The sequence below is a fragment of the Carassius carassius genome, chromosome 19, assembly GCF_963082965.1.
Source record: "Carassius carassius chromosome 19, fCarCar2.1, whole genome shotgun sequence".
NCBI lineage: Eukaryota > Metazoa > Chordata > Actinopteri > Cypriniformes > Cyprinidae > Carassius > Carassius carassius.
Window position 1 is genome coordinate 30,698,487 of NC_081773.1, and position 23,280 is coordinate 30,721,766.

At 33.1% G+C, this 23,280-nt stretch overlaps 1 protein-coding gene across 2 annotated transcripts in view; it reads right to left on the bottom strand.

The window, feature by feature from the left end:
• Positions 1-550: 550 nt before the first annotated feature.
• Positions 551-23,280, bottom strand: part of LOC132095554 (transient receptor potential cation channel subfamily M member 2) — a 45,500-nt gene continuing 22,770 nt past the window's right edge. Inside the window, exons 17-33 of one of the 2 annotated variants that reach the window (XM_059500665.1) lie at positions 23,021-23,246; positions 22,612-22,730; positions 19,727-19,865; positions 19,362-19,533; positions 18,297-18,477; positions 17,180-17,361; positions 16,021-16,153; positions 14,908-14,995; positions 14,696-14,783; positions 13,972-14,120; positions 13,821-13,873; positions 12,793-12,822; positions 12,603-12,689; positions 12,313-12,391; positions 9,584-9,685; positions 9,138-9,254; positions 551-914 (exon numbers count right to left, since the gene is read on the bottom strand). In XM_059500665.1, the coding sequence (XP_059356648.1) occupies positions 789-914; positions 9,138-9,254; positions 9,584-9,685; positions 12,313-12,391; positions 12,603-12,689; positions 12,793-12,822; positions 13,821-13,873; positions 13,972-14,120; positions 14,696-14,783; positions 14,908-14,995; positions 16,021-16,153; positions 17,180-17,361; positions 18,297-18,477; positions 19,362-19,533; positions 19,727-19,865; positions 22,612-22,730; positions 23,021-23,246 (2,071 nt within the window). In that variant the 3' untranslated portion in view covers positions 551-788. The remainder of the gene's footprint in view (positions 915-9,137; positions 9,255-9,583; positions 9,686-12,312; positions 12,392-12,602; positions 12,690-12,792; positions 12,823-13,820; positions 13,874-13,971; positions 14,121-14,695; positions 14,784-14,907; positions 14,996-16,020; positions 16,154-17,179; positions 17,362-18,296; positions 18,478-19,361; positions 19,534-19,726; positions 19,866-22,611; positions 22,731-23,020; positions 23,247-23,280) is intronic. The other variant, XM_059500666.1, reaches the window with a different exon arrangement.

Consider the following 23,280-nt stretch of genomic DNA (forward strand, 5'->3'; position numbering starts at 1 on the left):
AGATCTGCATGAAAGTGAGCGTCATACCTGGCAACGTTAACAGCATACAACAAAACTGTGATCCAAAAACTTGTTTGAACACAATTTTGTTTGCTGCTGTTTGTCATGAAAGCCCATTTCTGCCACAGGATAAAAATGTTAACTCGCAATTCAGACTTTTTTTTGAATTGTGAGAAAAAAATACTCAGATTGGCAAAATCAAGAAACAAAGACAGAATTGTGAGATATCCGTAAACTGAAAGTCAGAATTGTTGTATCAAGAAAAAAAAGTCAGAATTCCAAGATCTAACCTGAGAATTGCGAGACAGAAACTCAGAAGTGACTTTTCGCAGGGAGTGTGATTGACAGGCAAACTGACCAATCATAACGCTGAATGTGCCAATTTGTCCGACAAACAGATCAGACAGGAGAGTAGATTATCACCGGTGGACTTAAACTTGGAAAATGTGTGAATTGACGTCTTTCCACGGTTGAAATAAAATAGGTTCTGATGTTCATTCATGTTTTTCGTGCTTTAATTAAATATGAATATATGATCTGATTTAAAAAATTATTTTTTCAGAACTATGAGTTAAATCTCACAATTCTGAGCTTATATCTTACAATTCTAACATTAGAAAAAAGGGCCAACTTCTGAGATAAAAAGTCGCAAGTATCTCTTTTCGTTTTTTGTCCTGAGGCAGAAACAATCTTCCACAGTTTGTGGCACAGAAATGCCACACCTTTAAAGACGCAGGAGTGCGGAGTGTGTTTATATGTGTGTGTGTGTGTGTGTGTTTTCCTGAGGGTCAGAAGTGTGTGTTATGACACTGTGCTATCTGACGCAGAGCCTCTCGTTGGTACGGACACACACATGCAGCGCTGCTCACTTCCCGCCACTGGAGCGGCTGATGTGACGACGGCAAGCTCTCGACCTGCAGAAAAAACAAAGACAGCTTGAACAACTCTGTAAGAGCTGAAATACTGCTGCTTAATTCACTAAATAAAAACCACTTATGGAGCGCTGAGAATATGACTGCACAGAGCTATAAAACGGAATGTGCTTATGATGTTTTATGTCTATCGAGACGGCATCCATCTGGGACCTGCATCTTGTAAACAGTTTTCAGAAGAGTGTTATGAGCAGTGCTCGAATTGAGGGGGGGCTGGGGGGATCCGGGACCCCCCATTAGGTATTAGGGACCCCCCATAAGAAGTAAAAAATAGAATTAGGGGGGTCCCTCGGATATTTTTATTTTAGTAAAAATAATAATGACAAATCAAAATAAATGCATGCAAAGGATACAGTAAATATCGTGAATTGATTATTTACAATAATTTATTTTAAGTGTGTTTATAGGCTAGTTGTCATGTCTCTTTAAAATGTAAACGTCCCGCCTAAAGAGCGCTGTGCGCGCGCATGACATCGTCGACAGGACTGTTTGTTTGGCGCCGCTCCGGTGAAGCTAATTTAAGCTTTTAAAATATGGAGAAAAATAAACCTCCACTCACTCGCAGTCGGGAAGAGAAAGCTTCTTACTGACTTTTTTGAGGGGTAATTGTCTCTCGCTATATATCTTTCTACTTTATATCTAACAGTTATCCACTCCATGTCGGGGCTTTTATATTCCTAGCATATTGGAAACATTTAGGCTTACATTACTATTTTTTTTTCATAATTAACAGTCCTGGTTCTACAGGAGTGCTAGTGCTAGAGATCTCGATGAAGATGGATAACAGATTTTTAGTAATTATAAAGGGAGCGCTCGTTGTGCGCTTTCTATGCTTTCTAATATCCATTCAGAATTTGTATTTATTTGTATATGACTTGTTTTTCATGCTGCTAGGACCAAAGGCTGTATAAACACGGCAAAGTTTTGGGAATTACATACGCATTTATGCGGGATTCACTCTTGAAATAGCAATGATTTATTTTGATTGCCATAGTATTGTTTGTTTATGAATAAAGCAGCCTTTTTCACTGAAATGGTTGAATAGTCTGCTGACTCACTCACTTATGACAGTGCTTTATCGCCACCTACTGGACGTAACTATTTAAAAATCGTATGTGCTGAAATAGTTGAAAAATCCCAACCAACACACAGGCTGACAGCATGTTTTGCCACAATTTATAATAAACAAGTTTCATGCATTTAATCAAGCCTTTTGGAACAAACATTGTCACATCAATCATCCAGTTGTTTTTAGGGTAAATACTACATTGGTAAATAAAGCTAGAATCATTCTGTTGGATGTACACTATTCAAAAGTTCAAGAGTCTCTTCTGTTCACTAAGCCTGCATTGATTTGATCCAAAATACAGTAAAAACAGTAATATTATGAAATATTATTACAATGTAAAATAATAATACAATAAAATATAATTTATTTCTGTGATCAAAGCTGAATTTTCACCATCGTTACTCCAAGTGTTCATCACATGATCCTTTAGAAATCCTTCTAATATGATGATTTGATGCTCAACAAACATTTATGATTAATATCAATGTTGAAAACCGTTATTTACAGTATTTTAAAAAAAATTTAGTTTGATGAATAGAAAGTTTATCTGAAATATAAACTTTTGTAGCATTATACACTACCATTCAAAAGCTTGTGGTTAGAATTTATAAAAAAATGTTGGGAAAGAAATTAATACTTTTATTCAGTACGGTTGCATTTAATTGATCAAAAGTGACAGTAAAGACATGTATAATGTAACAGAAGATTCTGTTTCAAATAAATGCTGTTCTTTTGAACTTTCTATTCATCAAAAAATCCTGAAAAATAAAATGACTGACTGCTCTCTTTTCACTGCTTTCGGAGACATTATGAAATAATTATCCCTGTGCCACTGTTGAATCTGACAGTGATACCATCCAGTGAGACTGGAAGCCATCTGATTATTTTCTACAGTTTTTGAGACATTTCAATGTATTTTGAAGTCACTTGCTTTTACGGGTGTTCAAGTGCCTTATATGTAGTGCCCTGGTATATTTGCCATAGCTGCCCTTTTGAGTCTGCTGCTTTGTCACCCTCTAAATCCATATTACTCAAGTAAGTAATTTAAAAGAAGATATATATATATATATATATATATATATATATATATATATAATGTATGTATGTGAATTCAAGCGTTTTTAATAAATAGTATATATTTATGCATATTATGATCAAATATATTGTATATTTTGTATAAAGTGTATATTGCGAGACTAACCAACCCCCCGCCCAAAAAAACTTGGGGACCCCCCCATAAGACTTGACTCAATTCGAGCACTGGTTATGAGGACAGCATTGGTGGAGCACTACAGTTTTTACATCAGGAAATCCTATAATACAAAGCATCTGTTACAATAAACTTATTTTATACACACGTATATATGTTAAATAATAATACAAAAAAAATATTTTTAATTTAATTTAATTTAATTAACATAAATGTGTTCAAAATGTTAAAACAAAACATTATATGTAAACCTGGACCACAAAACCAGTGTCAACTGAGATTGATACATCATCTGAAAGCTGAATAAATAAGCTTTCATTGATGTATGGTTTGTTAGGATAGAGATTATCTGGAATCTGAGGGTGCAAAAATCCCAACCAACACACAGGCTGACAGCATGTTTTGCCACAATTTATAATAAACAAGTTTCATGCATTTAATCAAGCCTTTTGGAACAAACATTGTCACATCAATCATCCAGTTGTTTTTAGGGTAAATACTACATTGGTAAATAAAGCTAGAATCATTCTGTTGGATGTACACTATTCAAAAGTTCAAGAGTCTCTTCTGTTCTCCCCCATAAGACTTGACTCAATTCGAGCACTGGTTATGAGGACAGCATTGGTGGAGCACTACAGTTTTTACATCAGGAAATCCTATATATATATATATATATATATATAATGTATGTATGTGAATTCAAGCGTTTTTAATAAATAGTATATATTTATGCATATTATGATCAAATATATTGTATATTTTGTATAAAGTGTATATTGCGAGACTAACCAACCCCCCGCCCAAAAAAACTTGGGGACCCCCCCATAAGACTTGACTCAATTCGAGCACTGGTTATGAGGACAGCATTGGTGGAGCACTACAGTTTTTACATCAGGAAATCCTATAATACAAAGCATCTGTTACAATAAACTTATTTTATACACACGTATATATGTTAAATAATAATACAAAAAAAATATTTTTAATTTAATTTAATTTAATTAACATAAATGTGTTCAAAATGTTAAAACAAAACATTATATGTAAACCTGGACCACAAAACCAGTGTCAACTGAGATTGATACATCATCTGAAAGCTGAATAAATAAGCTTTCATTGATGTATGGTTTGTTAGGATAGAGATTATCTGGAATCTGAGGGTGCAAAAATCCCAACCAACACACAGGCTGACAGCATGTTTTGCCACAATTTATAATAAACAAGTTTCATGCATTTAATCAAGCCTTTTGGAACAAACATTGTCACATCAATCATCCAGTTGTTTTTAGGGTAAATACTACATTGGTAAATAAAGCTAGAATCATTCTGTTGGATGTACACTATTCAAAAGTTCAAGAGTCTCTTCTGTTCTCCCCCATAAGACTTGACTCAATTCGAGCACTGGTTATGAGGACAGCATTGGTGGAGCACTACAGTTTTTACATCAGGAAATCCTATATATATATATATATATATATATAATGTATGTATGTGAATTCAAGCGTTTTTAATAAATAGTATATATTTATGCATATTATGATCAAATATATTGTATATTTTGTATAAAGTGTATATTGCGAGACTAACCAACCCCCCGCCCAAAAAAACTTGGGGACCCCCCCATAAGACTTGACTCAATTCGAGCACTGGTTATGAGGACAGCATTGGTGGAGCACTACAGTTTTTACATCAGGAAATCCTATAATACAAAGCATCTGTTACAATAAACTTATTTTATACACACGTATATATGTTAAATAATAATACAAAAAAAATATTTTTAATTTAATTTAATTTAATTAACATAAATGTGTTCAAAATGTTAAAACAAAACATTATATGTAAACCTGGACCACAAAACCAGTGTCAACTGAGATTGATACATCATCTGAAAGCTGAATAAATAAGCTTTCATTGATGTATGGTTTGTTAGGATAGAGATTATCTGGAATCTGAGGGTGCAAAAATCCCAACCAACACACAGGCTGACAGCATGTTTTGCCACAATTTATAATAAACAAGTTTCATGCATTTAATCAAGCCTTTTGGAACAAACATTGTCACATCAATCATCCAGTTGTTTTTAGGGTAAATACTACATTGGTAAATAAAGCTAGAATCATTCTGTTGGATGTACACTATTCAAAAGTTCAAGAGTCTCTTCTGTTCACTAAGCCTGCATTGATTTGATCCAAAATACAGTAAAAACAGTAATATTATGAAATATTATTACAATGTAAAATAATAATACAATAAAATATAATTTATTTCTGTGATCAAAGCTGAATTTTCACCATCGTTACTCCAAGTGTTCATCACATGATCCTTTAGAAATCCTTCTAATATGATGATTTGATGCTCAACAAACATTTATGATTAATATCAATGTTGAAAACCGTTATTTACAGTATTTTAAAAAAAATTTAGTTTGATGAATAGAAAGTTTATCTGAAATATAAACTTTTGTAGCATTATACACTACCATTCAAAAGCTTGTGGTTAGAATTTATAAAAAAATGTTGGGAAAGAAATTAATACTTTTATTCAGTACGGTTGCATTTAATTGATCAAAAGTGACAGTAAAGACATGTATAATGTAACAGAAGATTCTGTTTCAAATAAATGCTGTTCTTTTGAACTTTCTATTCATCAAAAAATCCTGAAAAATAAAATGACTGACTGCTCTCTTTTCACTGCTTTCGGAGACATTATGAAATAATTATCCCTGTGCCACTGTTGAATCTGACAGTGATACCATCCAGTGAGACTGGAAGCCATCTGATTATTTTCTACAGTTTTTGAGACATTTCAATGTATTTTGAAGTCACTTGCTTTTACGGGTGTTCAAGTGCCTTATATGTAGTGCCCTGGTATATTTGCCATAGCTGCCCTTTTGAGTCTGCTGCTTTGTCACCCTCTAAATCCATATTACTCAAGTAAGTAATTTAAAAGAAGATATATATATATATATATATATATATATATATATATATATAATGTATGTATGTGAATTCAAGCGTTTTTAATAAATAGTATATATTTATGCATATTATGATCAAATATATTGTATATTTTGTATAAAGTGTATATTGCGAGACTAACCAACCCCCCGCCCAAAAAAACTTGGGGACCCCCCCATAAGACTTGACTCAATTCGAGCACTGGTTATGAGGACAGCATTGGTGGAGCACTACAGTTTTTACATCAGGAAATCCTATAATACAAAGCATCTGTTACAATAAACTTATTTTATACACACGTATATATGTTAAATAATAATACAAAAAAAATATTTTTAATTTAATTTAATTTAATTAACATAAATGTGTTCAAAATGTTAAAACAAAACATTATATGTAAACCTGGACCACAAAACCAGTGTCAACTGAGATTGATACATCATCTGAAAGCTGAATAAATAAGCTTTCATTGATGTATGGTTTGTTAGGATAGAGATTATCTGGAATCTGAGGGTGCAAAAATCCCAACCAACACACAGGCTGACAGCATGTTTTGCCACAATTTATAATAAACAAGTTTCATGCATTTAATCAAGCCTTTTGGAACAAACATTGTCACATCAATCATCCAGTTGTTTTTAGGGTAAATACTACATTGGTAAATAAAGCTAGAATCATTCTGTTGGATGTACACTATTCAAAAGTTCAAGAGTCTCTTCTGTTCTCCCCCATAAGACTTGACTCAATTCGAGCACTGGTTATGAGGACAGCATTGGTGGAGCACTACAGTTTTTACATCAGGAAATCCTATATATATATATATATATATATATAATGTATGTATGTGAATTCAAGCGTTTTTAATAAATAGTATATATTTATGCATATTATGATCAAATATATTGTATATTTTGTATAAAGTGTATATTGCGAGACTAACCAACCCCCCGCCCAAAAAAACTTGGGGACCCCCCCATAAGACTTGACTCAATTCGAGCACTGGTTATGAGGACAGCATTGGTGGAGCACTACAGTTTTTACATCAGGAAATCCTATAATACAAAGCATCTGTTACAATAAACTTATTTTATACACACGTATATATGTTAAATAATAATACAAAAAAAATATTTTTAATTTAATTTAATTTAATTAACATAAATGTGTTCAAAATGTTAAAACAAAACATTATATGTAAACCTGGACCACAAAACCAGTGTCAACTGAGATTGATACATCATCTGAAAGCTGAATAAATAAGCTTTCATTGATGTATGGTTTGTTAGGATAGAGATTATCTGGAATCTGAGGGTGCAAAAATCCCAACCAACACACAGGCTGACAGCATGTTTTGCCACAATTTATAATAAACAAGTTTCATGCATTTAATCAAGCCTTTTGGAACAAACATTGTCACATCAATCATCCAGTTGTTTTTAGGGTAAATACTACATTGGTAAATAAAGCTAGAATCATTCTGTTGGATGTACACTATTCAAAAGTTCAAGAGTCTCTTCTGTTCTCCCCCATAAGACTTGACTCAATTCGAGCACTGGTTATGAGGACAGCATTGGTGGAGCACTACAGTTTTTACATCAGGAAATCCTATATATATATATATATATATATATAATGTATGTATGTGAATTCAAGCGTTTTTAATAAATAGTATATATTTATGCATATTATGATCAAATATATTGTATATTTTGTATAAAGTGTATATTGCGAGACTAACCAACCCCCCGCCCAAAAAAACTTGGGGACCCCCCCATAAGACTTGACTCAATTCGAGCACTGGTTATGAGGACAGCATTGGTGGAGCACTACAGTTTTTACATCAGGAAATCCTATAATACAAAGCATCTGTTACAATAAACTTATTTTATACACACGTATATATGTTAAATAATAATACAAAAAAAATATTTTTAATTTAATTTAATTTAATTAACATAAATGTGTTCAAAATGTTAAAACAAAACATTATATGTAAACCTGGACCACAAAACCAGTGTCAACTGAGATTGATACATCATCTGAAAGCTGAATAAATAAGCTTTCATTGATGTATGGTTTGTTAGGATAGAGATTATCTGGAATCTGAGGGTGCAAAAAATTCTAATATTGAGAAAATCACCTTTAAAGTTGTCCAAATGAATTCTTAGCAATGCATATTATTAATATAAAAATAGGTTTTTATTTATTTATGGTAGGAAATTTGCTAAATATCTTCATGGAACATGAGCTTTACTTAACATCCTAATGATTTTTGGCATAAAATATAAATCAATAATTTTTGACCCATACAATGTTATTTTTGGCTATTGCTACAAATATACCCCAGAGACTTAAGACTGCTTTTGTGTTCCAGGGTCACATATATAAAATATAAATGATGAATAAAAAAAAAATTGAAAATCCCACACCTCATACAAAGCATATATATTATATAAATATGAAATATAATTATACTGTAAGTAGTGCACTGCAACTTTAAATTGGGAAATCTCACAATTAATCTGTTACATTACCTTATTTTATACACATATATAAACTTTTCATCACACCAGCTCACTTGCATTTTTACAGGATATTTATTTTATACATATATATATTACACTTAAACAGATGCTTTGGATAGTTTTCCTTGCATATTTGTGGAAACAGCACAGGTCAACATGAAAAGCGAGATGAGTCAGTCTCCGTTGAGAAGGAAACGCATGTTGTTAGCAGATGCATGAGTCAAAACAGCAGATGGTTTGTACGTGTTTGACTTGCAGCAGGGTCTGATTTATATCATATCATGGATTTTACTTGCCATTGCCTTGCATTTGGCACTTAAGCAGCATTTTTAGTTCATTTGTAAACCACAAAACACTTTGTATTAATTTTGGCAAATAATCCTACATTTAAATCGTAAAGAAATCACTGCAATATGAGAGGAAGTGATATTTTGTACTCACAATGCAGTTCAGATCTGCCATGAGCAGAGTGTGTTTGTCACAGTGAAGTGTGATGATGGTGGTCTCTATCCAGGCATTATCAGTGTTCCTGCTGTCATCTACATAACCCTTATATACCTGCATCACAGAGAAAACACACATGCTGTGTAGCCGCTTGTGTTATAGCAGTTGCACCAGGTGATTATGTGTGAACAATTTAAAAAACATTTGTGAAAAATTTAAGCAAAATATTCATACAGTTCATGCAAGGTATAATACATAAAATAAAAAAACAATTATTTAATTATTGCATGCTGTATTTTTTCCATGCAACTGGAAATATCTGCAAAATGAAAGCTAAGTAGCCATTATTAATATATGAAAAGTAATGCCGTTCAAATCTATGATCTTAATGTCTGTATCAATGTCTTTTAATCAGTGAAGTCTTGTGGATTTATCATTCTCACCTCTTCTCCAGCCTCTAATTTAGACTTGGTCTTGTCATGTAACTTTTTGCCCAGAATCCTCTCCAGAGTCTGTGCTAGAGGCTCATCGGGTTTAGCTGAGCACTGCAAGAAAAGAAAAAAAGTTTAGGAACAAAAATTTTGGATTGACTCAATATATGCTTAGCATATCTCTAAAGCCAGTTTGTGTTGTGTTTGAGTATAAATAGTTAATTTTCGGTAATTATGATGATTTTCATGACTAAAAGTCAAAATTAGGTGTGCACCGATATATCGGTCGCCCGATATTTATCGGCCGATTTTTATTTTCTTTTAAAGCCATCACCATATCGGAAATAGCATGAAAAGGATACCGATGGTTTATTAATTAACTGCATGGAGACAACAAGTTGCATGTTTGTTGCATAATCCAATGTTTTTCTCTGGACAAAATAATTAAATACTTGCCAAAACAAAATAAAATGTGACAAAATATAGTTTGTAAGAGAGTATGGCCATATGCAAACGTGACACTGATGCATCCAACGAGTGAAACATCCGTGCTCAGCTGTGAACACATCATAGGTAAATAGCAATGCACTGGCGTTAGCATTTATCTGAGGATATGTCACAAACCACCAAGCATTACATCCACATAAGTGAAAATTAGTGGTAAAGTAGGTAATATGCAGCTTTTTGTTTGAAACCAATGTAGAACACGGATTCACATCAGGCACCTGCAGCATTAGGTGAATGGATAGAACATATAGGCCTATACATGAAAATATATTTTACTTAATTAATTCACAGATAAACAAAATGAAAATAAAAAAATTGTGCTGAGTTTCTGATGGCAGAAAGCAGTTCTCTTTATTTTACAAAAGCTATACAGTTTTGAATTATGTTTTGGTTCTATCTGTATGACAAACCAGCCTTGGTCTGACCTTAAATTATGGAGTAACAGATGGGAAAACGCACATAAAGCTAATTTGTCATTGCTGCTTGATCATTATCAAAATAAAATACAGTTAAAGAAATATAAAAAGTTACATGCTCAAGTTAAATAGTTTGTAGTACAGTCTGTGCTGTTCAGTGTGACCAGCACCTCACTGCTGATATAGCCCATACTGTATGTGAAGGATGATGTTTTACATTGAAGAACAAAGCCCATAGTTTACTTAATGAATAATAGGATATCATCCAGATACTTGATGAATATGGAAACATTTGGATTCTGTTCTGTTCTGATTCAGAGAGAGGTAGGCTTCAGTTTCGTTTTTAAATTAATTTGTTTTGGCTTGACGCTTATATTGAGGCTAAATACAACTTTAGAGGGTTTGTTGTGGAAAGAAGGGAACTAAAATAGCCTAATTGTGTTTGTAATTTTGCTTTTAATTTCCATTATTTTAGCCTATATTATTTCTTAATGTAATGATAAAATGCAAGGTACAACCTACTAAATTAGGCAGTTTTTTCCTCTCCAAAATTAATGCAATTTTTTTTTATTTCATTCAGAAACATTTTTTAATATCTTGAAAAAAATTATGTAATGTTTTTATTGCATTGGCAGTTTTTTTCTTTTGTTTAATACATTTGGTCTTTGGTGAATCTAGAAAAGATGATGCTGTATTGGCTATGATGACTAAGAGAGATCATTCAAGTCTCTCGTGATTTTTTTTCTTTTTGAGTAAATTAAACACTCTATTATTATTATTATTAATATTATTATTGGCAAAGAAAAAAACAATATTATTAACCGGTATGTTTTCTACTCAAACCGGTTTCACAGAGGAACGCAGTAACAAAAACGTTCAAATACCGATTCTGCTCAACCAATCTTTTTTTTTTTTTTAAGCCCTGCTTTATGTGACCAATATTGGTATCGGTATCATCCAATAGTTTTGTTAAAATCGATATTGTATCGGCCTCCCCAAAAAATCCTATTGGTGCATTCCTAGTCAAAAATTTGAAATAATTATGATGAATAATGAATTGCTCACCAAGGCTGCATTTATTTGGTCAAAAATACAGTAAAAATTTTGAAATATTTTTATTATCTAAAATAACTGCTTTCTGTGTTAATATACAGTAAAATGTAATTTATTTCTGTGATGCACAGCTGTATTTTCAGCATCATTCCTCCAGTCTTCAGTGTCACATGATCTTCAGAAATCATTCCAATATACTGATTTACTGCTTAAGAAACATTTCTGATTATTGTCAATGGTGAAAACCTTTGTTTTTTGCTAAGCATTTCTGTGAAAACTGTGATTCCAAAAGTTTGGGGTCAGTACGAAAAAAAGGGAGTACTCAATACTTGTATTCAGCAAAGGTGCATTAAACTGATCAAAACATACATTTATAATGTTACAATACATTTTTATTTAAAATAAATGCAGTTCTTTCTATTTATCAAAGAATCATTTAAAAAGTACAATTTCCACAAAAATATTAAGCAGCAAAATCTGTTTTTAACCATAGTAATATCCAAGCAGCAAATTTCATGTGACACTGAAGACTGGAGGAATGATGCTGAAAATACAGATGTGCATCACAGGAATAAATTACATTTTACAATATATTAACATAAAAAATTGCAATAATATTTCACAATATTACTGTTTTTACTTTATTTTTAAATCAAATAAATGCCGCCTCTGTGAGTAGTAGAGACTTCTAAAACATTAAATAAATAATAATTTTTTTGTTCTGTAGTGTGTGTGTGTATGTATGTAGGTTTTCTGCGTTCTCACCCCAGGAAGAGCCCAGTGTTTCTCTGCTTCCTCCCAAACGGCGAGAAACTCCAGCACCTTGTGTTCAGCATCACGCCACCTTTAAAAATAGACAGACAGCTCTCTAACTCCTCTTACACTTACAGCGGGATGAACTGAGGACACAGATGAACCCCATCGCTAATCTACTATAATCTCATACATGCTGTGGAACTGTTGTTTTTTGTGTGTTCGGTTGTAAACTTCAATCTGATATGAGATTAGAGTTTAATTCCAGTGGAGATTAGGACATGAAGGGGATTTTACTTCACCTGGTGAGGATTGGGTGGAGAATGTGATTCGGACCGAGGGATTTCAGAGCCCCTTTTCCCCGAATCCCAGTCCTTCCTCCTGGATTCCTGCCAAATCCATTCATGAGAATAAAACTTAGCTCTCAAACAAATTAAATACAAAATCCAGTAGGAGAATCAAGACGCAGATGAAAACATATGTTTTGCATACCTGTGCTTGTCCAAGACTGAAGTGTCAGAGCTGTACAGAGAAAAATGTGTTTTTATTTACAAAACAAATGCAATTCAGTGAATGTATGTTTCCGTCATTTCCATTAAAGCTGACGATGTACATTATCTACATTTATTAAAATTTTGCGTACAATATGATGAATAAAGATGTTTTTTTGCTTTTATCTGTTTTTATTCAATTTACGAATAACTCTATCATAATATAACACCTAAATTCTATTTATTCTATCTACACTACTACTGTGCATATGTCTTCGGCTACTAGCATTTTCATTTTTCACTTTTATTTTTCAATTAGTCTTCATTTTTATGTTCCCCATTTTCATTTTAGTTTACATTTTAGTATTTTGTTGTGTTTTGTCATTTTTAGTAGTTTTGTTATATATGGTTGTATTTTTAGTTTCATGTCAAGATAAACTAATTTAAATGTTGCATTGGCAACTAGCTGGAATAAAATAGATTTCATATTAATTTTAGTTAATTTTACTATTTTTTTGTAGAAATGTTGCTTTTGCATCTAGATGAAAACAATGAATTGTAAATTTAATTAAAGTTTTAGTAGTTTTGTTGTGTTTTTGTTTGTTTGTATTTAAATATGCCTATATATGTCACCTTTATTTTTATTTTAGTTTTAGGTATTTTAATCCATCAAGTTAAACTAAAAAAAATAATAATTATTATTTTTTTTCTTTTTTTCTTTTTTTTTTCTTTATATATAATTACATAATGTATAATGTATTCATTACATTTTTTAACACTATATTTTATCTCAGTTAAAATGTATTTTATTTCAAATACAGATTTTACTGTTTAAGATTTAGTAAACTATGATAACCCTGTTTTAAACACATTTACCATTAATACAGACACTGCATTCATTGCATTCAACATTAGAACAGAGACTTCACTTTGAAGTATGCAGACAATATATTTAATAGTGCATAGCAATTGCACAAAACTATATCCCTGATCAGTTTGATGAGCTCTGTTTGTCAGAATGAAACTCACTCGCTGCTATCCTGGTGATTGTAAATTGGGGGCTGATATGGAGTGAAGTTTACCTAAACATGAGACAAAAAACATGAGTCACATAAGATAAGCAATCCAGAGTAATGTTGTTTAATTTGGTAAAATATGTTATATAATTGATGTCAGGCACCTCCCAGGGCACCTTCTCCTCAGGCACGGGGAAGCGTTTGAAAGTACTGCTGGGATACTGAAGCTGACGTGCAAACGTGTGAGGAGCTGTTTCTTCATCTGTCTCCTGTCCACTGGAATCACCATCATCTCTGTCACAGCTTTTACCTGCTGGACAGACAGAAGAGTTCATTCACAACAGCAGCAGACAGCTACTGCACTGAATTAAAGCACAGAACAGGGTGATGATAAATAATAGGCCATTTCAAATACTATAAAGTTCGGTCAAGAAATTTATCATTTCAAATAAATGCTGTTCTTTAGAAATTTCTACTAATCAAAGAATACTGAAATAAAAAATACATCACTGTTTTCAATATTTATGATGATCCGAATTCAGCATATTAAAATGATTTCTGAAGATCATGTGAAACTGAAGCCTGGGGTAATGAAAATTCAACATCCCATCGCAGGAATAAATTACATTTTAACATGTATTCACATAGAAAATATTTATTTTAAATTGTAATAATATTTAACTATTTTTTCAGTATTTTTGATCAAATAAACGCAGCCTTGAAGAGCAGAAAATACTTAAAAAAAACATTACAAAACCTTACTGACCCTAGACCTTTAAACAACAATTAATTAACACTTAAGAAATTGAAGCTAGAAGCTTGGTCATATCCAGATCCAGAAGGATGCATACATCTTATAAGAGCTGATTTACAAAACACTCTGCTCACTCATTAGTGGCGGCTGCATTTTGGACTTGCATCCCTGAGATTTCAGCGCATCCATGATCCATCGTAAAGCTTTGGTGGACTCTGAGACCTGTCAGAAGACAAGACGTTCACCATCTGACACTCACATTTGCTTTGACACGCTGCCTGAAAACATGAACAAACCACAAACACTGATTGTGTGGTATTGGTGGGTGTTTGTGGCAGAAAGACACCTGCTCCTCAAGCTTGGACAGTCGTTTTGCCATAGTGGCAGAAACCATCTCCGACTCGCGCTCCAGAAGTTCTGACATCACACCAACCCTGAGAGGAAACACACCATTCACCTTCATACCAGCTTGAGATTAGAAATGAATTGCAAAGTCATTTGATTGCTTTATGATTGTGCATTAATGAAATACAACTTTTATACACACACTCATATATATATATATACTGTGTGTGTATATATGTATAATTTTATTCAATATGCATAAATGTAAACAATAAATGGCGTTTATGTACTATATGCCAAAGTAACATTTATATTTCAGAAATTATGATCTTTTTATATTTTCAGTTTTCAAGTTTTTGTAATTGCGTTATGTGCAATAATGTTTGTTATTTTATTTATTTTTGTCAATATTTCTATTTAGCTTTCATTTATATTAATTTGTATTACATTTAGAAAATAAATAAATTAAAAAATCTGAAGGCATAATATGAAATTTGTAGCAAAAATGTCTGACACAAATTTTTAGTTTTTTATTTCTGTAATGTATATATTTTAAGAGTTAAAATTTAACAATTTTTAGCTTAATTTATTTTTAAGTTATACAAGATTCAACTCATTTTTTAAAAGTAATTTCAATTAAATTATTTAAGTTTATTTTAAGTTGATGCAGATGGATATTATTATTATTATTATTATTTGTTTTACAGTGAAAATGTGCAAACTAAATAAATATAGAAATCTTGCATTGGCAACTAGCTGGAATAAAATAGTTTTCATTTTAACTTTAGTTAATTATTTTTTTTTATAGAACTCTTGCCTTTGCATCTAGATGGAAAAACAATTAATTGTCATATTACTCAGTACCCATGTTGCATATTACAGTAATATTACTCAGAATGTTAATCAGGTAGGAACATCGTGCCATGTAATTATTATTCATGAATGTGAGAATTTTAAGCTCCTCCCCTACATATTCAGACCATTGCTATGCTCCTCCCATATTCTCGAGTAGATTGAAACATTTCCTCATCTGAATTCAGATCATAGTCTGCGCTCAAACACATGAGCTGCTCTGTTTGATGCTATATTTTGGTGTTGTTCATCTCTTGGTTACTTCTCTGCGGTGTCCTGGATACGATGCTCCACGCTCTGGCTCTCGTCCTGTCGTGTCGATGCCAGATAGTTATCCTTCATGTAGGCCTCCCATGACAACAGCTCCTCTTCCTCAGTCTGCTCCAGTTCCTGTCCTATGAAGAATCATGCACTTAAACCAGGGATCGAGACACTCGACAGTTGTTTTAAACTAACGAAAGCATAAAAAATGAAAGTGCACTTTTAGCATAATCTAATTCTTTGGGTTTGATTTCCAGGAAATGCATGACCTGATGAAACACTGAATGCAATGTAAGTCACATTTTTTAACAAATTTATGAATGCTTTTATTCTATATGTATCATTTAAAACGTGCATTTCTGATTGGATTAGTCAAGTTCAGAGTTGTTAAAACACAGATTAACACACACCAATATTATTTTAGTATTATTTTTATACTGGTATTACATATTTTCAGTTTTCATTTGGATTATTGTTCTTCATCTACAGCGATATCGTTGACTTGATTGCAAATAAATGCACAGACACTATTTAACTGAACAGAGATGACATAACTGAATCCAATGATGAACTGCCTTTAACTCTCATTTTTGCATTATTGACACTGTTTTCCTAATGAATGTTGTTCAGTTGCTTTGACGCAATGTATTTTGTTTAAAGCGCTATATAAATAAAGGTGACTTTGACATTGACATATTGTTATTTTTAATATATATATATATATATATATATTATTATTATAATTATTTCCTCTTTTAATTAATTAATATCAATTTGATCTTTTTTATTCCTTTATTTATCATTATTTACATATTTTCATGTAGCCTTAATTTATTTTATATACATACATATATATATATATATATATATATATATATATATATATATATATACACACACATATTAAAACTTCAGCTTTAATTCTAGAACATTTATTTCAGTTTGTTGGGCGATCCACTATTTATATTTTAGCATTAGTGTAATATGAACTATTTCAGATACTGTAAACATGCAGCAGGTTAATAGACAAAATGAATAGTTTTTGTTGTTTTTATGTTGATCAGATAGACTTGTCATAGGTCAGTTTAAAGTGGCCTAGACTTCATACTGTTGACTAACGGAGATCAGTAATCGATTGTGATGCGTGTGTTTTGTCTCACTGAAGGTTTTGTGTCTCTGAGGAGGGTAGCACAGCAGCACTGATCTGATGAAGAGGATGAAGTGACTGAGGAGGATGAAGGGTGGAGGAAGAGCGGGTCGACTGTGGTACTCCTTGATCAGCTCGTAGCGCTGAAACTTCCAGATTGTGTCTGTGTTGTCTTGAACCTCCTGGAACGTGTAGCTGTGAGTGATGCACAATCAGAGAGAGTTAAAAGCTCTGAAATTCACGGCAATATTTTAGAATGCAACTTCTATATTTTTGTACAGGTAAAAGCTTCAGCAATGACAAGATACAACCTGAGACTTATGAAGATATATGGGATCTGTTACAAAACCAAGTAAGCTGTCTGCATTTTAAGCCATAATACATTTAGCAGACCCTTTTATCCAATACGACTTACAAATGATGACTTTAGAAGCAATCATCATTTTTTTAACAACCCTAAAGTATTTATTTGTGTTGTGTGTTAGTTATAATACCGCGTTGTTAGCTTTACAACATATAACTGGCAAAATCTATTAAAATCAGAAGTCAGTGTCAAGTATAGTCTTTCCTGAAGAGTTTGTATGATGGTGTAATGTGGTTTTTGTTTCATGTTGGGGTTTTGTCATGTTCATGTTTTCATGTCTTTTATTTTGTAGTTTGTTTCATGCTGTTAGTGTTATGCTTCCCTCACCCTCTTGTCTTCATGCGATTGGTTCCTCTTGTTTATTGTGTCATGTTCTGATTGGTTGTCTTAGTCATGTGTCTTGTTTCCCATTGGTTTGTTCTTGTCATGTGACCTGTATTGTTTGTTATAAGTAGTCATGTTTTTGCCATTGTGCCTTGTCGTGTATTAACGTATGTACCTGCAGTTGGTGAGTCAAAAGTCAAAAGTCAAAAGTCAAGTCAAGTCTGTTCATACATTGTCAAGCCTTTGTTTATTGTTTGGATTTTGGATTGCTCCTTGTAAATAAACTGCACTTGGGTTCGTCTACGCTTGCCTTCAGTGGACTACTCATAACAGATGCACAGACATTGTGCACGTACAGGACACATTCATGCCAGCTCACTAGTCGCTGTGCAGATGAAGCAGGTTAGTGTTTATGGTCACCTGTCTCTAATGGTGTACTCACTTGAAGATGGCGATGAGGAGGTTGAGCAGCAGAATGTTGGCGAACAGCAGATAGACACACAGCATGATGATGGTCAGCCATTCTGGGAAGGCCGGCATGTTATCATCGTTCAGCTCGGGACATTTGGGCTTCAGAGGATCGGAGCCGTTCACACTACAGCTGCTCATATCAAACTGAGTGTCTGGATCACAAAATACAGAAACATTAGCTTTCGGACTGCTCTTTATTTGGACTAAATCTTAGTATTTGTGAATGTTCCTAAACTGACTTGTGACTGATTTAGACTACTGACTTTATTCATTGATTTGAACTATAAAAAATTGGTTCTATTTTTTGCATTTAACATATATATGCAAGATTTAACATTTTTAATTAAATGTCAGTAGTAAATGTTGACCACGCTCTAATAGGGCCCTATGAAATCTGTTTTATTTTTTCCTAAATTCTTTTATTTTTTCGTTATTTCTGTTTTAATTTTTTTGGATTCAGTTATATTTTTCGCCACTCCTTTTTAATAGTTAAATTAAAGTTTATTAATCCAAAAGCAAGTCTAATTATTTAAAACCATGAAACTTACATGCATACATTTTCACATCAATTTAATAAAAGTTTAACAAAAATGACACGTTTAGGCCCCTATGAAATGTTTTATTTTTTTAACCAAATTCTGTGTTTAACATATCTAATTATTTGAACGCAAAAAAAAAACTTAATTTATTCTTTTTTATAGCACATTTTGTCAGTGATTTCAGCCACTAGAGGCCACTCATGCACTGAGTGAAATAAGACCCTTCTCAGCTGCTCCAGCAATGGGCGCAACGGGGAAAACTATCGGCATGGATTTTTTCCGATAACCGATTGTTCCAGCAATCAACTATCGGTAACGATTAATCGGCAAAACCGATACATCGGTCGAGCTCTATTTCACACATTATTTATAAAAGTCAGTTTCTCTAGGTAAAAAAAATGAATGACATTTACGTGTATATCAGAACCCTACTGTTGTGATCTCTTCCTTAAGCACCCATCGAGTGATTTCGATTATAAAGTCAGTAAACTGCTCACTGTCTATATTAGTGGGGACGTTGCCGAATATGATGAGGTAGGGCTCATAGACAGCTCCACGCATGATCCAGTTCAGTCTGTCTTCATTGTGAATCAAAATGCCCTGCTTGGCCACCCCATACGCCACCACCCAGATACTGAGCAGAAACATGAAGAAGAACAAATCCATCATCTGCAAAGAGAAGAGACAACATTCATAGGCTCATACAAATTTTTTCAGAATGTTTCATATTACAATAAACTCTTATTTCATAAACTCAAGAATTATTTGATTCCTTGTGAGTCTCTCAACACTAAGGCTGTGTAGAATTATAACATAACATGTTTGCACTAAATAAACGAGCATTATGAACGCACAAACGCACCATTCTCCTGACGATGATTATCTTTGGGCCCAGGGTTCGGCTGATAGTGAAGATGGCCATCAATCGGAGACTGAATATGATGAAGTCGATGCAGAGAACAACTCTACCCACGTAGAACACAGTACTGGAGGCCTGAAGTCTGTGCGACAAACACACAAAAACTGATTTCCTTTTCTTTGAATGCATTTCTGAGTCATTGTGCAACTCAACAGGGAACAAAAACGTTAAATACGATATCTTTATACGGCCTACAAGAGAGTCTATTAATGTTTTAAAACTTTGATATATTCCAGTGAAATGAACAAGCATATTTAAATTGCATTTATTGTTAAATTTTACTGCATATTTAAATTGCATTTTGTATAAAATTTTATTTCATATCTAATTTTAAAAAATGGTCTACAGCTTACTTCAACTACTGACTAACAGTCACTGATGAGTATACAAAACTACATATTTTTGCACATATATTCAAATATAATTCAATATGCAATTTTATAATAAAAAACATTAATTGATTGCATATGCAATGATAACAACAATTTAATGGCATATTTAATTTGCATTTTGCATTAAATTTTCAGTGGAAACATTGGATTCATTTCAACCAACACCGGCTCTAGCCCTTTGGTTGCCCTAGGCGAGATTGAGTTTTGCGCCCCCCAGGCTGAGTATCCCTGGTCTCAGTGGTCTGTGTTTCACTGGGACCTGGAATGCTAGATGTGGCCCCTTCACCTGCAACAGCCAGATCAGTGGTGTTAAATTAAATTGTAACCATGTAGGTTATCAGTGAAGTTATGTTTGCTAGTAATACGTATAGTGCTTAATTTGTAAATTGCGAGGTCCCGGAACAAAGCGGGGCAACGGATCCGGCACACGATTACAGAAGGGAGAGGTAACGGAGCACTCGCGCAATCACATTGGTGGACCAGTTTAAGTAAATAAGAGCGTGCATCAGTTGCTTTTATACGGTCTGTAAGTTCATGAATAACATGGAAATGCCATGCGATTTACAATTTCCAGGCCTAAAAACTTTTCTGAGGGGGACTATGTGTTGCATGGTTTTAATAAATCTTGCAGCTTTCAAGTTTAGAATGAGGGAACTTCCTGCATTTATTCAACATAGCTTGTAGGTTTGAATAATACAATAAATCCACACAAAGTCTAAGATTAAATCAGTAATTTGAATCCATGAACTCTCTCAGAGCGCGCTTCTCATCAGCGCACGGTTTCATGGCACACTCTACTAAAATACAGGGGGAAGAGAAAGAATAGGGGGAACAAATCAATAATTAAACAACACTGTGTCATCAGTGTTGGTGTTGTATCAGACACTTGCAATAAACATCAGGCTATATGAAAAACAAGCTCAAATGGAGTTAACAAGGTCTTTGGCTGGCGAATGACGAGATCTGTGTTTTGTCCGCATTTGAGGAAAGTGCAGCGCATTATACGCCATTATCAACTTTTACAGGTTAGGATATAACGTTTATTTATTTATTTATTATTATTATTTTTTGCTGTTTAATACACTTGGCCAAAATCTCATGATATAAACGATTAAGCACTTATGCACAGGATATTTTAAATGTACAAAGGTATATTGGCTAGATGGCAAAAAAACTACTTCAAACACACAAAAACAATAGCCTTTACAGACATAGTGTTTGAGTAAAGAAATGCTGTACTGTTCAAAGTAATTTGTTTACCCTTGTTTACTGGATCGGATTTCGGAGGTGCCGGATCTGGATCTGGCTTGTTTCGGCACAAATTTATCCCTGGGTTTATTAGACTGCTTCATTTTCTCCATCAACTGCGCACTCGCCTAACGTAACTTAACGTAACGGCGACCCTAGAGGGCGCCCCCAACATATTTGTCACCCTAGGCAACTGCCTAGTTCTCCTATAGCAATCGCCGGCCCTGATTTCAACGAACAGATCCCTAAATTGTACCGTAATTCCATTAAATTTTAAATGCATTAAAATGTTTTAGTAAACATCTCGTTGCAATTTATTGATTTTTATTACCCAAACAATATGCAAATCTGTAACAACTTCAACAATTTCATTGAATTCACAGCTGTTTATTTAACTATTTCCTCTTAAAAACTAGTTCTGATTATCTTGTGTAATTCATTAATCTGTTCTAGAGAAAGAAATTTTCAATAAATTAATAATTTCCTTATCATAATAAAGTTTCAGTTTCAGGTACCTCAAATGAAAATTATTATTTTCAATATTTTTACTGTATTTCGAGTCTAATATTAAACAATGTGAATAAACTTGACTACACTGACCGTTTGGTTAAAATTATGGTTCCTCGATAAAAAAAAGAAACCTAAGTGATTTCAGAGGAAATACATAAATACACATATAACGTATTTATAAGTACGTTATAAGTATAAGTATAAGTCGCATCAGTCCAAAAATACGTCATGACGAGGGAAAAAACATATATAAGTTTCACTGGACTATAAGTCGCATTTATTTAGAACCAAGAACCAAGAGAAAACATTACCGTCTCCAGCCGCGAGAGGGCTCTCTATGCTGCTCAGTGTAGACTACAGGAGCACTGAGCAGTATAGAGCGCCCCCTCGCGGCTGTAGACGTTAATGTTTTCTATTGGTTTATTTCTCTTGGTTCATGTCAAATTAATTTTGATAAATAAGTCGCACTTGACTATAAGTCAAGGACCAGCCAAACTATGAAAAAGAGTGCGACTTATAGTCCGGAAAATATGGTAATAGATTTACATTTTCTTATACAGATCTAAGTATGAGTATAATTTCTGTCTAATCTCAGTTTACTAAAAGAAAATATGAACTGTACTGAATTAATATTAATCATGTCTGAACTATATCGAGTGAAACAGAAATTGAATTTACCTGCAGACCAGACCAACAATGAACAGCAAGATTGACAGAACATCCAGAAAGTTCCACAGATCACTGATGTACATCTTCGCTTTCCTCCGGAAACCAGAGCCATCAAAGTCATGATAGAGCTGTGGAGTAAACATTTTACAGTTTTAGTGGAGTTTAATTTATATAATAAAAGGTAAGAAAATGTAATATATATGCACCTATGTAATAAATGTTTATTTTAATGTAGTTTCATTTATGTACATTTTTAAACATAGTTTTTATTTTTAATTAAAAAATTGCATCTTTTATTAAAATATTTTTTATTAATATGTTGTATATATATATATATATATATATATATATATATATATATATATATATATATATAAATAAATATGGACTATATTGTGTGTGTGTGTGTGTGTCTCACCTGTCTAACCTCCTCACACACCAGCGAGGTGAGCCACACATACAGCAGAAGTTCCCTCCACGACGGAAAGGTCTGAAAATCGATCATGATCACCACGGCAAACAGCCACAGGAAGCCAAAATACGAGGCGATGTTCCAGTAAAACTTGACTTGAGGCGAAGTGAACAAACTCATGAGACGAGACGAACAGTTCAGAGGTTCCAGCTCAGACGTCTGCGAGGAGCCGCTGAGACGCAACAACAATCACTCATTATTTAGAC